Raw genomic sequence first — 20,340 nt, 5'->3', positions numbered from 1 at the left:
GCTAAATTATACTCTCACATTTTAAGAATTGTACCAGGTATTTCAGAAACGACTAATTTCAGAGTTGCTCACAGGTCTTCCCACTATTTGAAATCTAGATTTCAACAAATAAAATTGTTTACCTCTCCTCATATTATAGTAAAATATGTATACTTTATTTTTAAATATCTTACACATAAAAAGCAGTTTATCTGATGAAAATACTCAAGCTAATGGCTAAAAGAAGAAAACTTATGAGTCATACTGAATAATAATGCAAAAAGCATATATAATAGATTTACATGTAACTCATAAAAATTTGCAATATGTGAATGAAACAGCTAACTTTTCATTCTGTTTTGTCGTTTTTATTTTAATTTGGTTTCTTGTTGGTAACCCATAAAGTCACAATTTGTCGTTACTTTAAAGAGCTCTCTCAGTAGTGTGAAGCTACTCCATAATTTATATGCATTTTCAACGTGATTTTTCCCCCCCAGGAACAAGATTATGTTCTCCCTTGGAATTGAAGGTAGGTAAGAAATGAAATGGCATGGGGTGTGGGGAACCTGGCATATGCCCTGTATGGAGTTGCTACTCGCCAGTAGTTTCCAATAATAGGTCTGCTCCTCTTGCACTTGCTGAAAAAAGGAAAAATTATTCACTGCAGGTACTGTTTTGAGTGATCTGAGACTTGGAGAGCAAATTTTGTTCTGATTTTCCCACAAAAGCTAGAAATGCTTAATTGTAGAAAGGTAAACTAACTTTGCCTCCCCAAAGCACAGCTATTCTGTTTTTGCCAAATTCAGAGTTTCAAACGTCTTAATGATTAAGTTTATGAATAACACATACCAGCCACCTGAGATCAAATTAAAATGACTGTAAGATATTCAAATAAATATTTACTGAGGAAAAGGTGGATCAATTTCTTTGGTGGGATAAAGGTAAAGAAACTGGATCCTTTTTGCAAGTAAAATGCTCACCTACTTGAAGCTTAGTACCTTCTTCCAAGAAGTCTCATTGGAGAACTGGAGTAATCTAGATGAATAGAACTCAGAGGCAGGTACTATATACCAAAGGGGTGTTCTTAATTTACCTTATCATATAGAAGAGGCCTGGCTTCACAAGCATGTTTTTAAAAATAAAAATAAAATAAATTACATTCACCACCAAAAAAAGCCTGCATTCTGATGCAATGCCAAAAGGTAACAAGAACCACTAACACCTGCAATCAATCAATGTGGATAGGCAAATAAAAATGGAAGAAAAAAAATGCACACAGCCTGTAAGAGTACAAAAGCACACATGCAGGCACAATAGGAAAAGAAGGGCCAAAAACAAATGGATAAAGGAAACCTTTAGAAAGGTGTCTTGAGTTTTTCCATGTAGCAGGGTCTGTAGTTAAAGAGAAACAGCACAGAATGATAAGTTTAGTGCTTATCCCTAATATTTGAAACCTTTCTAAAAAATCAAGTGTGCAAAAAACCTGAACACATTTCAAATGCCATTTCAAATGCATTCAATTATTCCAAATTTACAACTAGAAAACTTCCATTACAATTAGTTACAATTAGAGGGATTATATAATATTTTAAATGACACAAATGAAGTATATAGTGTGCCATAATTTATTTTTTATTTTCCATTACACCTAATTATATCACCTCTGGTTTCTAATTCTAACAAAGTGGATTAAAATTAATTTACTATTCAAAAATTTGTCTTAGACATCTGATAACTATGGGTAAAGATAAATTACCTAGTGGAAAAAAATCTACAAAACATATCAAACACATCTTTCAAAACCTTTAAAGTAAATATGAACGTATTTACCAATTGAGCTTTCTAAGGGATTATTTTCTTTGAAATATATATTGAATTTAACAGAACACCACAGAAACAATTTTGGTATTTAGTCAGCATGCTACTTTTGGATTTAGTCTACAAGGAGATCTGAGGAAAACTTAATTTATTTCTTATAAATATATAAAAGGTAATCATAGAGTTCAAACTAAATCACCATCTCACTTGAAAACAGTTTTTGTTTTTAATAAGATTTTATCAGAAAATTCTTTTACATTGGCAGAAGTGGGGGGCAAGATGAGAAATACTATAAATCTATATATTGACACCTCAATTATCCTATGTAGTTGGCAGAATGAGGGATCTCATGTTATATAAATTTTCCTGATAATTGAATTATACATAGTAATACTTAAATAGTTTAGCCAGTTTTGATGGACCTATATTTAAAATGGATTATACTGCTCCATGTCATGTTAGAATCCACTGCTCTTAAACTTACCTATTAATGGTAACTTATGCCTTTGTTACATAATAGAGCCCTTTGAGGCTACAAATCCCTATACAAAATGGTTAGACACTGATTTTTTCTTTTTTTGAAGTTCTCCTGTCTTTATGTTTTCCTCCCCTTTCTCCTGTATGGTTGCCAGGCTGTCAGGTAGTTCATACTCTTCTGGCTGTCTCCTGCTTCACTGTTCCTAATTTCCTCTAGGGTAGAATGATTTGTGGTAGGGTAGAACTGTTTATCCTAAGGATAAATGGGCTCTGATGAGAAGTTAAAGAACTATTCTAGTTATTAATAATATATATGACATTTAGTACTCAAAATTTACAAAATCTATTTTGTGTTCTGGGTGGCTGAGTTGTCATTTGAAGTGAGGTTTTATGTTTTTTAATATAAAAAATAAGCACTAAGCTTGGGGAAAAAAAAAATATATATATATATAGGTAAAGATATGCAGATTTACTGACCAACCACCAAGAAGAGACATCAACAAAACAGAGTGGACATACAAACAAAGAGATACCAAGGAACTGACACTTCTATAGCTGAAATGTACACCCCTTCCAGAAACACTGCCCACATCTGCAAATAGTTTCTGAGAGACAGGATATCATCTGCCCTTTTCAAGGTGACTGAAGAAAATGAAGAGTTAAAAGCAACAGACTTAACACCATACAGTTTCTTGAAGTCTTAGTTTAAGGTATTTGGTAAAATTGATGATGTTAGTGAGAATGAAATTTTTAAAGAGTTATTCTATACATTTGAAGCTGGACCATAAATTAGTCCAAAATGATTAAATTCAAGGTTCAGAATTTCAATAATAAAGAAATATTACAGAAAAGCAAAGCGATGAATAATATACCAAGAAGCTACCTAATATAATTAAAAGACTCCTACATATCCTCTGGCAGTCTATCCAAAAATATTTATCATTATATCATTATATGTTAACATCTACAACTTCATTAACTTGCTTTAGCGATTAACTTTCTGTAGTCATTGTAGATGCTCATGACAGGTCTTTTTTTTTTTCCCCTTTAAAAAAAAAAATCAAACTATCACAACAATGCTCCTATAATAAGTAAAGGAAAAGATCAGATACAGAAATTAAAGTAACTCCAATTGCATCAAATTATCATCCCATCTTAGATTAGAATATAAGAAACAGAATGAAACTTCACTGAAAACAGATCTCTGCAGAATGAGAAACAAACATGGTACTCTGCTGCAAATGCAATTTAATACTTAGAACATTTTATAGACTTTTATAAATAAGACAAAATGTGAACCAAACACTGAAGATTAAACATATTACTCTCATCAAATATTCCAAACCTCACTAATGTAAAAGTATGATTAATAGAGGATACATATTTAATAGGCAATTTAAAACATGCTAATAAAGATAGTGTGTCTTAGGGCTTCCCTGGTGGTGCAGTGGTTGAGAGTCCGCCTGCCGATGAAGGGGACGCGGGTTCGTGCCCCGGTCCAGGAAGATCCCACATGCCGCGGAGCGGCTGGGCCCGTGAGCCATGGCCATTGAGCCTGCGCGTCCGGAGCCTGTGCTCCGCAACGGGAGAGGCCACAACAGTGAGAGGCTCACATACCGCAAAAAAAAAAAAAAAAAAAAAGATAGTGTGTCTTAAAATATTTTCAGTTTAACCAAAGAGGAACTGCTATAAAGGATGGTGCATATTTTCTTATCATGATACTCCACGTTTACTATTTGGGTGAGGGAGGACTCTAAAAAGTATGTGCTATATAGGTAAGCCTTAGCAAGAGGATAGTAAAAAAATAATAATAATTAGGGACTTCCCTGGCAGTCTGGTGGTTAAGACACCATGCTTCCACTGCAGGGAGCGTAGGTTCAATCCCCGGTCGGGGAACTAAGATACCTCATGCTACGTGGAGTGGCAAAAATAATAATAATTTTTTTTAAAAAAACTCTTTCTAAAAATAATATTCATCTTAGGGCTTCCCTGGTGGCGCAGTGGTTTAGAGTCCACTTGCCAATGCAGGGGACACGAGTTTGTGCCCCGGTCCGGGAAGATCCCACATACCGTGGAGCGGCCGGGCCCGTGAGCCATGGCCGCTGAGCCTGCGCGTCCAGAGCCTGTGCTCCGCAACAGGATAGGCCACAACAGTGAGAGGCCCGCATACTGCAAAATAAATAAATAAATAAATAAATAAATAATAATATTCATCTTAGATTGAAGGGCCAAAGATTCAAAATTAGCAGACACATGGCAAGACCAGAAAAGAGAAGGTAAGATAACATTGTCATGCTGAAAAGCTAAATCATTTTAATTTTATTTAAAAGTAAATATTTAAACTAGAATCTAAAATATTTAAATTCTAGGGACTTCCCTGGTGGTCCAGTGGTTAAGACTCTGTGCTTCCACTACAGGGGGCACAGGTTCGATCCCTGGTCGGGGAACTAAGATCCCGTGTGCCGCGTGGCGTGGCAAAAAAAAGAAAATATTTAAATTCTAAAACAAAGTGAAAAAGCAAAAACATTGTTTTAAACACAAGGAAAAAAAGTTTAAAACACTCCAAAAGACACAAAAACTTTTAAAAATAACTGATTCTCATTTACCAAGTAGCTCACTAGATCACCCACTAAATAGCATTAACAACAGTTTACTAAACTGAATTACCAAAAAGGTTCTTTTTCAAACAAGTTGACTCACGGTCCTCAAAAACAACAAAAATTACTCTTTTTTAACATGAGAAAAGACGCATACCACTTTTCTTCACAAGACTCCTGATTTTGCTACAGCCACTAATTTCTAATTAGCTCATATCTTTTGAAGATTGGACCAAAAATGAAGAATTTTTTAATAATTTATATTCCAATTCTAAAATTTACCATTTTCTTCTCCTGTTGTTTTTCGTTTATCTTCGGGTGAAACATGGACTAGCTGCAGAATGAGAGGTCTCCGGGTGACAATACCAGTGCCTCTGGGAAGCAGGTCCCTCCCCACTAGGCTTTCTAGCACTGAGCTCTTTCCACTGCTCTGAAAACGGAATACACAAGAGCAAAATGAGTTTCTTAACAGGTTTTTTTGTAACTCAGTAAGACTATGCTATATAATTACTTTAAAAAAAATTATTGCCAAGTCTTTTAAAATGAAAGTTTAAAATGAAGTTTATTATCTATTATATGATCTTTATTTCTTTAAAATAAAAAAGTACAAAAAGAGAAAATATATACCCTAGTGCAAAATCAATTAGTTATGTGGTAACAATATCTATGATTATTTCATGGGATATATAAAAATTTATAACTCAAAACAAAAGAGAGTGACAATATGAAAGCCCCAATTCCCCATAATTTTCCTACCTTTTCTGATACTCTCAACCATATAATATTAGGTATTTTCAAAACCTATATAATATTGGTATACATAAAATTATGCCCAGAATATGTAGATATTTTACTTTAAATGGGATAGTAGTACTATGTGTATTTTTCTCTAACCCACTTTTATTTTTAATATAACAATCAGGGATATCATTCCATATCAATATATTTACTTCTGTGCTTAATAGTTAAATAGTATTCTGTATGTAAAACCAAACCCCAACTGATGGACATTTAAATGGTCTTTGCCACTATTAACAATGCTGCAATAAACATACTTTGTACATATAACCTTACTCACTTATCCTATTACCTCATTAGATTTACTTAGTTCATTAAATGAAATTGCTGTGATTAAAGAGCATACAGATTTTATGCATTCAGATACTACCAGACTGCACACTACAAGATAGGGGGCACCAAGCTATGCTTTATGTTCAATCTGCTGCATCCCCATCAGCATTGGGCATTACCACTTTTTTGAGTCTTTGCTACTTTTTTTTGATAGATAAACACTGACAGTTCATTTAAATTTGCATTTCTTTATTATTCAGCCTAGTATCACTTTGTTTAAGGGCGTTTTGTATTTCTCCTTCAGTGATTTGCTTGTTCAAATGCTGGTGTATTATGTGTCTTATTAGTTTATAAAGATCTTTATCCATATAAGTATTTATTTTTTGTTGTTTTGAATATTTTCCCCCAACTTTTTATTTTGAAAATTTCAAAGCCACAAGAGTTGCAAGAATATTAACAGTGAATACCCATATACTGCAACAAAAGTACCATATACCTTAACTAATTATTAGTATTTTGACACATTTGCTTTATGTCTCTTCTTACACACACACATCTTTTCTTTTGCTGTCCCTTTTGAGAGCAGGTTAATATGTCATGACATTTCATCCCTAAATATAGTGGCATATCTCTAAGAATAAGGGCATTCTACTATATAACCACACTACAATGATCACAGTGAGGAAATTTAACATAGACACAATACTAATAAACAGTACATAATCAAATAATATATAAACTTGTCTCTATTATGCATTTTTATATTATACATAAATGTTTACAAATTTTCTATTTTTTCAACTTTGTAATTCATATTTTTCTGTAACAGAATGTTTTCCTTACTGTATTTTTTCTTAGTCAAAACTAGTACATCTTCTAATTTCATACTTCTACAAAAGCAAACACCCTAAACTCATCTACTGTATCAGAAAGGGTCTACAAGAAACAGATGGCCCATTCAAGTTAGAATAATTTAAGGAAAGTTTATTTACAAGTGGACTATTTACAAAGTTTTGGAAGAGGGGGATCACAAGGGATAGTGCAATAACGTGGGCTGGTAATGACAGAGGAGCTCTTATCACTCACAAGCTCCAAAAGATGGATGAGAACTTTTAGAGAGCCAGCCAAAGGCACCTACACATAGGAAGTAAGCCAGGGGAATAAATACCCAGACTTTAGTCTCCTCCTTTCTCTAAGTCCTGCCAAGGCTCCCCATTTCCAAACCCAATAGGCAGAGGACATTCCTATTGTCCAGAAAGGTCCCCTATGATGGAGAAAACTAATGTTGAGTGGATAAGGAGTGTCAAATTTAAGATTATGTGGCACATCCGGTTTTGCTACGTTTTGGAGTCCAGGTTTGCCGCTCTCATAAGTAAAATGGGTGCTTCCCCCATTTCTTTTCTGTATTCTAAAATAATTTAAACAACACGCAATGGGGACCTTCAAGATGGCAGAGGAGTAAGACATGGAGATCAGCTTCTGCCCCACAGACACATCAAAAATACATCTACAGGGACTTCCCTGGTGGCACAGTGGCTGAGAGTCTGCCTGCCGATGCAGGGCACACAGGTTCGTGCCCCAGTCTGGGAGGATCCCACATGCCGTGGAGCGGCTAGGCCCATGAGCTGTGGCCGCTGGGCCTGTGCGTCCAGAGCCTGTGCTCCTCAACGGGAGAGGCCACAGCAGTGAGAGGCCCGCGTACCGCATAAAAAAAATAATAATAATACATCTACAGGGCTTCCCTGGTGGTGCAGTGGTTGAGAGTCCACCTGCCGATTCAGGGGACACGGGTTCCTTCCCTGGTCCGGGAAGATCCCATATGCCGCGGAGCAGCTGGGCCCGTGAGCCATGGCCACTGAGCCTGCGCATCCGGAGCCTGTGCTCCGCAACGGGAGAGGCCACAACAGTGAGAGGCCCGCATACCACACACACAAAAAAAAAATACATCTACATGTGGAACAACTCCTACAGAACACCTACTGAACACTGGCAGAGGACCTCAGACTTCCCAAAAGGCAAGAAAATCTCCACGTACCTGGCCATGTGGCTGACAGGGTCTTGGTGCTCCAGCCTAGTGTCAGGCCTGAGCCTCCGAAGTGGGAGACCGAGTTCAGGACATTGGACCAACAGAGACCACCCGGCCCCGTGCAATATCAATCTGTGAGAGCTCTCCCAGAGATCTCTGTCTCAACACAAAGACCCAGCTCCACCCAAAGGCCAGCAAGCTCCAATGCTGGACGCCCCATGACGAACAACTACCAAGACAAGAACACAACCCCACCCATTAGCACAGAGGCTGCCTAATATCATACTAAGTTCACAGACACCCCAAAACACACCACCAGACACGGCCCTGCCCAGCAGAAAGACAAGATCCAGCCCCACCCACCAGAACACAGGCACCAGTCCCCTCCACCAGAAAGCCTAAACAAGCCACTAAACCAACCTCACCCAAAGAAGGCAGACACCAAAAACAACAGGAACTATGAACCTGCAGCCTGCGATAAGGAGACCACAAACACAGTAAGCTAAGCAAAATGAGAAGACAAAGAAACACAGAGCAGATTAAGGAGCAAGGTAAAAACCCAGCAGACCAAACAAAGGAAGAGGAAATAGGCACTATACCTAAAAAAGAATTCAGAGAATAATGGTAAAGATATCCAAAATCTTGGAAATAGAATGGAAAAAATAGAAGAAACTTTTAACAAGGACCTAGAAGAACTAAAGAGCAAACAAACAATGATGAACAACACAATAAATGGAATTGAAAATTCTCTAGAAGGAATCAATAGCAGAATAACTGAGGCAGAAGAACAGATAAGTGACCAGGAAAATAAAATAGTGGAAATAACTACCACAGAGCAGAATAAAGAAAAAAGAATGAAAAGAATCAAGGACAGTCTCAGCGACCTCTGGGACAACATTAAATGCACCAACATTCAAATTATAGGGGTCCCAGAAGAAGAAGAGAAAAAGAAAGGGTCTGAGAAAATATCTGAAGGATTTTAATTGAAAACTTCCCTAACATGGGAAAGGAAATAGTCAATCAAGGTTAGGAAGCACAGAGAGTTCCATACAGGATAAATCCCAGGAGAAACACACCAAGACACATATTAATCAAACTATCAAAAATTAGGTACAAAGAAAAAATATTAAAACCAGCAAGGGAAAAGCAAAAAATAACATACAAGGGAATCCCCATAAGGTTAACAGCTGATCTTTCAGCAGACACTGTGCAAGCCAGAAGGGAGTGGCAGGACATATTTAAAGCGATGAAAGGGAAAAACCTACAACCAAGATTACTCTACACAGCAAGGATCTCATTCAGATTCCACGGAGAAATTAAAAACCTTACAGACAAGCAAAATTTAAGAGAATTCAGCACCACCAAACCAGCTTTACAACAAATGCTAAAGGAACTTCTCTAGGCAGGAAACACAAGAAAAGGAAAAGACCTACAATTACAAACCCAAAACAATTAAGAAAATGGTAATAGGAACATACATATCGATAATTACCTTTAATGTAAACGGATTAAATGTTCCAACCCAAAGACATAGACTGGCTGAATAGATACAAAAACAAGACCTGTATATATGCTGTCTACAAGAGACCCACTTCAGACCTAGAGACATATACAGACTGAAAGTGAGGGAATGGAAAAAGATATTTCATGCAAATGGAAATCGGAAGAAAGCTGGAGTTGCAATTCTCATATCAGACAAAATGCACTTTAAAATAAAGACTATTACAAGACACAAAGAAGGACACTACATAATGATCAAGGGATCAATCCAAGAAGAAGATATAACAATTGTAAATATTTATGCACCCAACATAGGAGCACCTCGATACATAAGGCAAATGCTAACAGCCACAAAACGGGAAATAGACAGTAACACAATCATAGTAGGGGACTTTAACACTTCACTTTCACCAATGGACAGATCAACCAAAATGAAAACAAATAAGGAAACACAAGCTTTAAATTACACATTAAACAAGATGGACTTAATTGATATTTATAGGACATTCCATCCAAAAATAACAGAATACACTTTCTTCTCAAGTGCTCATGGAACATTCTCCAGACTAGATCATATGTTGGGTCACAAATCAAGCCTTGGTAAATTTAAGAAAAATGAAATCGTATCAAGTGTCTTTCAACAACAACGCTTTGAGACTAAATATCAATTACAGGAAAAAAACTTAAAAAAAAAAAACAAACACACGGAGGCTAAACAATACACTACTTAATAACCAAGAGAGCACTGAAGAAATAAAGAGGAAATCAAAAAATACCTAGAAACAAATGACAACGAAAACATCATGACCCAAAACCTATGGGATGCAGCAAAAGCAGTTCTAAGAGGGAAGTTTATAGCAATACAATCCTACCTCAAGAAACAAGAAAAATCTCAAATAAACCACCTAATCTTACACCTAAAGCAATTAGAGAAAGAACAAAAAAAACCCCCAAAGTTAGCAAAAGGAAAGAAATCATAAAGATTAGATCAGAAATAAATGAAAAAGAGATGAAGGAAATAATAGCAAAGATCAATAAAACTAAAAGCTGGTTCTTTGAGAAGATAAACTAAATTGATCAACCATTAGCCAGACTCATCAAGAAGAAAAGGGAGAAGACTCAAATCAACAGAATTAGAAATGAAAATGGAGAAGCAACAACAGACACTACAGAAATACAAAGGATCATGAGAGATTACTACAAGCAACTATATGCCAATAAAATGGACAACCTGGAAGAAATGGACAAATTCTTAGAAAAGCACAACCTTCAAAAAAAAAAAAAAGCAAAGCACAACCTTCCGAGACTGAACCAGGAAGAAATAGAAAATATAAACAGACCAATCACAAGCACTGAAATTGAAACTGTGATTCAAAATCTTCCAACAAACAAAAGCCCAGGACCTGATGGCTTCACAGGTGAATTCTATCAAACATTTCGAGAAGAACTAACATCTATCCTTCTCAAACTCTTCCAAAAAATTGCAGAGGAAGGAACACTCCCAAACTCATTCTACGAGGCCACCATCACCCTGATACCAAAACCAGACAAAGATGTCACAATAAAAGAACAGTACAGGCCAATATCACTGATGAACATGGAGGCAAACATCCTCAACAAAACACTAGCAAACAGAATCCAACAGCACATTTAAAGAATCACACACCATGATCAAATGGGGTTTACCCCAGGAATGCAAGGATTCTTCAATATATGCAAATCAATCAATGCAATACACCATATTAACAAATTGAAGGATAAAAACCATATGATCATCTCAATAGATGCAGAAAAAGCTTTCAAAAAAATTCAACACCCATTTATGATACTCTCCAGAAAGTAGTCATAGAGGGAACCTACCTCAATATAATAAAGGCCATATATGACAAACCCACAGCCAACATCATCCTCAATGGTGAAAAACTGAAATTATTTCCTACAAGATCAGGAACAAGACACAGTTGCCCACTCTCACCACTATTATTCAACATACTTTTGGAAGTTTTAGCCACAGCAATCAGAGAAGAAAAAGAAATAAAAGGAATCCAAGATTGAGTTATTTGTAGTGAGGTAGATGGACTAAGAGTGAAGTAAGTCAGAAGGAGAAAAACAAGTACCATATGCTAACACATATATATATGGAGTCTAGAAAAAAAAAATGGTTCTGAAGAACCTAGGGTCAGGGCAGGAATAAAGACACAGACATAGAGAATGGACTTGAGGGCACAGGGAGGGGGAAGGGTATGCTGGATCGAAGTGAGAGAGTGGCACTGACGTAGCTAGTGGGAAGCAGCTGCATAGCACAGGGAGATCAGCTCTGTGCTTTGTGACCTCCTAGAGGGGTGGGATAGGGAGGGTGGGAGGGAGACACAAGAGGGAGGAGATATGGGGTATATGTATATGTATAGCTGATTCACTTAGTTATAAAGCAGAAACTAACACACCATTGTAAAGCAATTATACTCCAATAAAGGTGTTAAAAAATAAAAATAAAAAAGAGACCTGTACCACAATGTTCATTACAACACTATTTACAATAGCCAGGACATGGAAGCAACCTAAGTGTCCATTGACAGATGAAGGGATAAAGAAGATGTGGCACATATATACAATGGAATATTACTCAACCATAAAAAGAAACGAAATTGAGTTATTTGTAGTGAGGTGGATGGACCTAGAGTCTGTCATACAGAGTGAAGTAAGTCAGAAAGAGAAAAATACTGTATGCTAAAACACATATATGGAATCTAAAAAAAAAAGGGTTCTGATGAACCTGGGGCAAGACAGGAATAAAGATGCAGACGTAGAGAATGGAGTTGAGGACACAGGGATGGGGAGGGGTAAGCTAGGTGCTTTGTGACCACCTAGAGGGGTGGGATAGGGAGAGTGGGAGGGAGACGCAAGAGGGCGGAGATATGGGGATATATGTATACATATAGCTGATTCACTGTTATACAGCAGAAACTAACATACCATTGTAAAGCAATTATACTCCAATAAAGATGTTAAAAAAAAACACGGAGATTTCCTGTTCTTTATGTGTTTGATTAAAAATCTATCCAGAAAAGTCAAGTAATTCTCATGGATTTTCAAATTTATAAGCATAAATACTTATAATATTCTTAGAAATTGTTCACTTTTCTTATTTCTAGTATTTATCTTTTTTCCCCCATTTAAAAAAAAATTTTTTTTAATTGGGGTATAGTTGCTTTACAATGTTGTGCAAGCTCCTGCTGCACAGCAAAGTGAACCAGCCATATGTATACACATGTCCCCTCCTTTTTGGATTTCCTTCCCATTTAGGTCACCACAGAGCACTGAGTAGAGTTCCCCATGCTATACAGCAGGTCCTTATTAGTTATTTTATACCTAGGCGTATATATATGTCAATCCCAATCTCCCAAGTCATCCCACCCACCCACCCCTTTTCCCCCTGGTGTCCACACGTTTGTTCTCTACATCTATGTCTCTATTTTGGCTTTGCAAATAGGTCCATCTTCACCATTTTTTTTGTTTGTTTGTTTTTGTTTTTGTTTTTCCTGTACGCAGGCCTCTCACTGTTGTGGCCTCTCCTGTTGTGGAGCACAGGCTCCGGAAGCGCAGGCTCAGCGGCCATGGCTCACGGGCCCAGCCGCTCCGCGGCGTGTGGGATCTTCCCGGACCGGGGCACGAACCCGTGTCCCCTGCATCGGCAGGCAGACTCTCAACCACTGCGCCACCAGGGAAGCCCCATCTTCACCATTTTTATAGATTCCACATATATGCATTAATATATGATATTTGTTTTTCTCTTTCTGGCTTACTTCAATCTATATGACAGTCTCTAGGTCCTCTAATATTTTATCTTTATGTTCTTTTTTCTGACCAGATTTCCCAATTGACTATTATATTGATTTTATTGGTCAAATCTGTATTTTATTGATTTCATTTTGTAATTATTTATTTTTAATACTGTTAATTTCTTCTTGCTGGATTTGTTTTCTGGGGAAGAGGGTTATTTGGCCCATCCACCCTACACACACACATACATCTCTCAGTATGAGTCATCTCTATCTTCTTTCTTCTATACTGAGAATCTTGGTTCTCAAGGACACAGTTTGTGGCCAAATTAAAAGAAAACACTCATTTGCTTTTTATTTCACATTACACACAGTCTCCAAATCATAATACCAATACTACTACCACCAATATGATTACTGAAAATAGTTTTTTAAATATTTTGCACATGATTCCTCTATTCTCCTTCTCATCTGTTTACAGACTGTACTTCCTCCTTTTTTTAACCCCACTAAGTCTTGGTTCTACAAGTATATGTATAGTACTGTCAGTCCTTATATTAATGTCTCTCTAGCCATTTTGATTCTCTTCCTGAAGATTCCTCAGGAAGAGCCAATGGGAACAATATTCTTCAGTTCTAGCACACTGATAACAGTTTGTGACTTTTGTACTTGAAAAACAGTTTGGTTATATGTAAAATATTGGGCTCGTGCTTTCTTGAGTATCTTAAATATGGAATTCCATAATAAATTGTGTCTTTTCTCATAAATTCTCTCATAATAAGAACAGATCTTCTCTCATAAATTTTTACTGTTGAAAAATATAATAATCTGATTTTCCTTCCCTGATTTTGCTTAGAAGCCTGAAGAATTTTTATTTTTCCTTTAAAGTTCAATAATTTTACTAGACTGTGTCTTAGTGTTGGTCTTGCTGTGTCAATGTTCTCAGGCATGTGCTGAGCTCTTTCAAAATGGAGTTCCAAGTCTGTTTTTAATTCAGTTAAATTGTAAGTTTTCGTATCTGTTCTGCTCCCTTGCCATCATTTTTTTCTTCTTTGGGGATTCCTATTATACATATGTTGGATCTTCCTTGCCTGTTTTCAATATGTCAATTTCTATCAAATTCTTTTTACAGCTCCTTTTTATCCCATCTTTAAAAATGTCTTCCTCCTTTTCAACATCTTTCTCTTTCAAAGGTATTATCTGTTATGTTTATATGCCCTGGTGTTTTTCTTCTAATTTGTCATTTCTAAAATAAATTTTCTTTCAATTCTAATATTTCACAAAGTTCTACCACCTAGCATTTAAAAAAATTTTTTCTTATGCAAACTTTGTTTTTTGAAATGCCTTATTCTGATTATAATGTCTTTTGTCTTGCCTTTTGTCTTAATATCTAATGGTTTTCATCTGTTTTGTGGACGTCTTTCTGGTGTGCTTTCATTGTCTATAGGAATGCTATTTAGAGTCCCATTTTTCTTCAGATACTTTGTAAACTTTTGACAACAATCATTTCATATTGCTGATATTTAAATGAAGTTCATTTTCCTGAAGTTTCAGAAGGAGTTTTGGCCTAGAATAGCTATTCTAACTTCACTCTAAAACTCCCTCTTGTTTTTGTACAGTGTTTGGAAATAAAGTTCTTTGTTTTCTGAGATATCTTGATTCTGTTCCTCTCTACCACTTTTATCTGGACCTTCTCTTTTCTTTGTATTCTTCAGGGGATGTTTAATTGTAATGTCAATTCCTTCTCATGTGCAGATTGGTCCTGGAAGGTAGCTTTGGTTGGTTTTAGAAGTTTCAAGGTCCTCCAGTCCCTTAAGGGTTTACAAAAGACCTCTTTCACTCACCCATTATCAGTGTATGCAAAACTCCTCCTAGTTTCAGCTGGTATTCGTAAACTGGCCCTCCAGGCTTTCCAGTGATTGCCTTTTGGCTATTTTTCAATTCTCACATTCATTTGAAGTTCCATTGCTTCCTTAGTCTTCTTTCATACACAATAATACACAGGTCTTGGAGCTGTTAGTGGTCTATCCCCAAACTACTGGTGTTTGAGTGTTTGTAGAGAGAAACATGCTCAACTAATTTTCTTCTAAATGTTCTTCATGGATTTTGAGTTTTCCTATTTTATTTGTTCTGTTTTTATGGGAAAGTCATACAAGGATTAGGAAACTATTCTACCACTGCTGTCATCTTCCCAGAATCCCCAACAAAGAAATTTAACCCACTCAGACTAATGTTTAGCTTTATGTAAGTTTTTTAATATTATTCAGTCATAAAAAGGAATAAAGTACTGATACATGCTATAATATGGAACATTATACTATGTGAAAGAAGTCAGTCACAAAATACCACATATTATTTGATTCTGTTTACATGAAATGTCCAGAAGAAGCAAGAAAGTAGATTAAGTGGCTGCCTAACATTGGGGGCAGAGGAGAGTAGGGAGTGACTGCTAATGGATACAAGCTTTCCTTTGGGGATGATACAATATATAATTAGATCATGGTGATGGTTGCACAACTCTATGGACATGGTAAAAACCAGTTAACTATACATTTCACAAATTCCAGAACAATTATAAACAACTGTTAAAAATCATGACTTTATACATTAGAGAACATAAGAATATTTTCATGACTTTGAGATAGAAAGTACAAACTAGAGAAGAAAAGATTGTTAATTCAACTACTGCAAAATTAAAATTTATTTTACTCATACAAAATAATTGGGGGAAAATATTTCTTTTTTAAAAATATTTATTTATTTATTTTTTGGCTGCGTTGGGTCTTCCTTGCTGTGCACGGGCTTTCTCTCTAGTTGCAGTGAGCAGGGGCTACTCTGTTGTGGTGCACGGGCTTCTCATTGCAGTGGCTTCTCTAGAGCATGGGCTCTCGAGTGTGCAGGCTTCAGTAGATGTGGCACGTGGGCTCAGTAGTTGTGGCTCGTGGGCTCTAGAGCGCAGGCTCAGTAGTTGTGGTGCACGGGCTTAGTTGCTCTGCAGCATGTGGGATCTTCCCAGACCAGGGTTCGAACCCATGTCGCCTGCATTGGCAGGTGGATTCCCAACCACTGCACCACCAGGGAAGCCCCAATAATTGGGGGAAAATATTTCTGACTCATGTAACTGACAAAGAATTAGCAACCAAAATGTAAAAGTGACTCTTACAAACCATTAAGAAAAAGATGAATACTATAATAGAAAATCATGTGCAGAGATATGAACAGAAACTCACAACAGAACCACAAAGAGCCAAGAAATAAGTTGCTCCAACTTATTAGTAATCGGGGAACTGCAATAAAAAGGACAATGAAATACCATAAATTTAAAATGTGACAATACAAAGTATAGGTATAAACAAATAAACAAACTCCACTCTGTACATGGGAATGTAAATGGTTACAAACATTCTGAGGAGCAAGTAAGAATATCAAGTAAAAATGAAAATACATATACCCTACAGTCTAGTAATTCCACTACTTGATACTTTAGAGAAATTCTCAAACGTGTACAATGAAGCATTCATAGGAATGTTTCCAGCACTGTTGTTTACTAAAACTGCTATAGCAAACAAGGGCAAACACTCAAATATTCAAGGAGAGGAGAAATTTTGATATATTCATATACTAGATTACAGCAGTATAAGTGAGCAAACTAGGAATATATATGTGTATGTATGGATAAATCTCACATGTATGATTGTGTAAAAATAACACTGAAGAGGAATATGTACTATTTGACGTCACTTCAGGTAAGTGTAAAACATGTAAAACAATATATACTACTTATGTTATCTACATATGTACTATATGTAAAATGAAATGCATAGGCGTGATAAACACTAAATTCAGGAAATTGGTTATGTCTCTGTGGGAAGAAGGAAAATTCATCTAGATAGTTAATATTTTTTTTCTTAAACTGGGAAGTAGATACAATGGTGTCCTAATATTATCCTTTGTACCTTTTCGATGTTTTCAATATTTCAAAATAATTTTTAATGCCTCAAATGTGGTACGGGATTTCATATTGATGAGGTAATTAAAGAAGCTCCATTTCCACCACCCTCCCATACCCTAAGCAGACACCTGGTATAGCCACACACAGCTTGGATATAGGTTACGGACTAGTCCCTTTGTCCACCCTGGCCTTCTGTACAAGTGATTTATACTAGCTTAGGTGTCCAACTCTGCTAGAAAGTTCCAAGTACTATATTCAAGCTACAACAGAGATCTGGAAGCAATTCAGGTAATATTTCAATTTTATTTCACAATATCTTGGATGGGAAATGAAGGAATTTTTTAAAAAATTTTTTTCTGTTCTCTCTTGTTCAGTATGTTTCACTGCATTTAAATAATGGTTATAGTATAGATGAATACAGAATTTTATAATCACAATGAATCCCTCTGAGAACTCTAAATTTTAAATATTTCTCCATGGCATCTGACATTTGCTGTTGCAGATTGAAAGTCTGATGCCAGTCTGATTCTCTTTCCCTTTTAGGAAATCTTTTATTCCTCCTTCCTTCTATTTTGACAGTTGGAGAATTCCGGGGTTTTGTAAAAGTTTGGATTTCAGAAATTTACCCAGGGTATGTCAATCCTTTCAATATTTGTGCCCAGCAATTGAAATCTGAAGATGTGGGGGACTTTGGCTCACTGTTTGATTATTCTTTGTCCATCCAAGTGTTCTTTCTCAATCAACTATGAAAGGATTTTGGCTCTCTTAGCTCTCACCATCAAGTCTCTCATCTCTAATAAATTTCATAACATACGGTTTTGATTTGTCTTTTAATAGAATTCCTCAAGTTGTTTTTCTATTTCATAAATTAGGTTTTCAACAATGTTAGTGTGACTGTTGCTCCCCATCACCCCCATCCACTATGCCGTTTTGTTCTTTCTTCTTAAATATGACAATACAAAGTATAGGTATAAACAAAAAATACTTTTTAAATTTCTCTCCTAAATCCTGTATTAACCTCATTTTGTTACTGTGATTATCTACCTTAGTCTCCTTTATGGCTACTAATTTTCAGTTAGTTGTACGTTTTTATGTATCTACATATAGGTTTTTTTTGAAGACGTGTTATTGTGTACTGAACTGTGTCTCTCCAAAACTCATATGTTGAAGCTCTAACCCCCTTAAAAGGTGTACCTCATACCCCAATATGTGACCATATTTGGATACAACCTTCAAATAGGTGATTAAGTTAAAACAAGGTGATTAGGGTGGGCCCTAATCCAATCTGACTGGTGTCCTTACTAAAAAAGAAAATTTGGGGACAACAGAGAGACATTAGGGATGTGACACACAGATGAAAGAGCATGTGAGGACACAGAGAGAAGGCAGCCATCTGCAAGCCAAGGAGAGAGGCCTCAAAAGAAATCAAACCTTCCTACATCTTGATATTGGACTTCTAGTCTCCAGAACTGTAAGGAAATAAATTTCTGTTGCTTCTGTGCACATGTTGTTTATGTGCCACCCGGTCTTGTGTGGTATTTTGTTATGGCAGCCCTAGCAAACTAACAAACATGGGTTACAAACTCAACTGCCCCCACAAACAAAGCAGATAACCTGAATGGGTAAATCAACTCAGACTTCAGTCAAAATGACATCAGATTGTATTCTTCTGACATTCTGTTTGCGTATTAAAAATATAAGATCTCACATCTCACAAAATAAAAGACTGTCTCTCAGGAATAGTAAAAATATAAGAACATTTCCCAGGTAGTCTTTAACTTTCCCCTTTTTATAGAAACATGAAAACATGTTAACATTTCATTGTTGTCTTCAAACTATAAAAAAGAGCAACACATATATTATGATAAGGAAGGAAGGCTAACTAAATACAGCCTGACCCATCTAAAGCAGGCATTTTTCAAATCCATTGTAAATGTGGGTGATTTTTTTAAAGGAAAAACCAGAAACCTGGCCCTTTCCATTAAATCCACCAATTTTTAAACACTGGCAACTCTTTTTTTTTTTAAACATATTGTGTGTATCAGTTCCAGTTCAAGATGGCAACATAGGAGGATCCTGAACTCACCTCCTACCATGGACACACAGAATTTACAGCTAGAAATGGAACAATTCCCTCTGAAAGAAACTAAAAAATTAGCTGAGCAACTCCTACATATCAGGCAAATGACAAAAACCCATATCGAAACAGGCTGGAGACACAATCTCACCATAAACCTCACCCCAAATGTAGTGACCCACAATTACGAGGGAACTCACAACACCTACAAGACTTGGAGAGGTGGCTGTTTATTCTAATGCATACAAACCAACACAGAGAGTCAAGGAAAATAAAGAAACAGAGGAATCCATTCCAAACAAAAGAACAAGGTAAAACTTCAGGAAAAAACCTTAATGAAATGGAGATAATATATCTGATAAAGTTCAAATTAACAGCCATAAAAATGCTAAACAAGCTCAAAAAAATGAGTGAACAAAGAGAGACTTTCAACAGAAAGAAAATACAAGAAAGTACCAAACAGAGGTTCAACAGCAGACTACATGAAGCAAAGGATCAGTGAACTTGAAGAGAGGGCACTGGAACTCATCTAATCAGCAGTAAAAAGACAGTTCAAGGGACTTATAGGACAACATCAAGTGGACCAACATTCACATTATAGGAGTTTCAGAAGAAGAAAAAGAGAAAGGGGTAGAAAACTTATTTGAAGAAATAACAGCTAAAAATGTCCCTAACCCAGGGAAAATAACATTCAGATCCAGGAAGTTCAGAGAGTTCCAAAAAAGATGAACCCAAAGAGACCCACACCATTTATAATTAAAATGTCAAAAGTTAAAGACAAGGAGAGAACTTTAAAAGCAACAGCAGAAAAACAACTTGTTATGTATAAGGAAAATCCCCCCTAAAATCATCAGCAATCAGCAGATTTTTGGATAGAAACATTGCAGTCCAGAAGGGAATGAGTGGCATGACATATTCAAAGTGCTGAAAGAAAAAAAAACTGCCAACCAAGAAATCTCTACCCAGAAAAGTTTTCCTTCACTATGGAAGGAGACATAAGAGTTTTCCAGACAAGCAAAAGCTGAAGGAGTTCATCACCACTAGACTGGCCTTACAGGAAATGT

At 36.3% G+C, this 20,340-nt stretch overlaps 1 protein-coding gene across 4 annotated transcripts in view; it reads right to left on the bottom strand.

Moving 5' to 3' along the window:
• DNM1L (dynamin 1 like) overlaps nucleotides 1-20,340 on the bottom strand; it is a 63,232-nt gene that overhangs the window by 28,043 nt on the left and 14,849 nt on the right. For all 4 annotated transcript variants that reach the window (XM_060024569.1, XM_060024568.1, XM_060024570.1 and 1 more), the window contains exon 2: nucleotides 5,154-5,301. In XM_060024569.1, coding sequence (XP_059880552.1) covers nucleotides 5,154-5,301 — 148 coding nt within the window. The remainder of the gene's footprint in view (nucleotides 1-5,153; nucleotides 5,302-20,340) is intronic.

The sequence above is a fragment of the Delphinus delphis genome, chromosome 11 (assembly GCF_949987515.2).
Source record: "Delphinus delphis chromosome 11, mDelDel1.2, whole genome shotgun sequence".
In the NCBI taxonomy this organism is placed as follows: Eukaryota; Metazoa; Chordata; class Mammalia; order Artiodactyla; family Delphinidae; genus Delphinus; species Delphinus delphis.
Note: the sequence above shows the minus strand (reverse complement) of the source record. Positions and strands in the feature narration are given on the sequence as shown.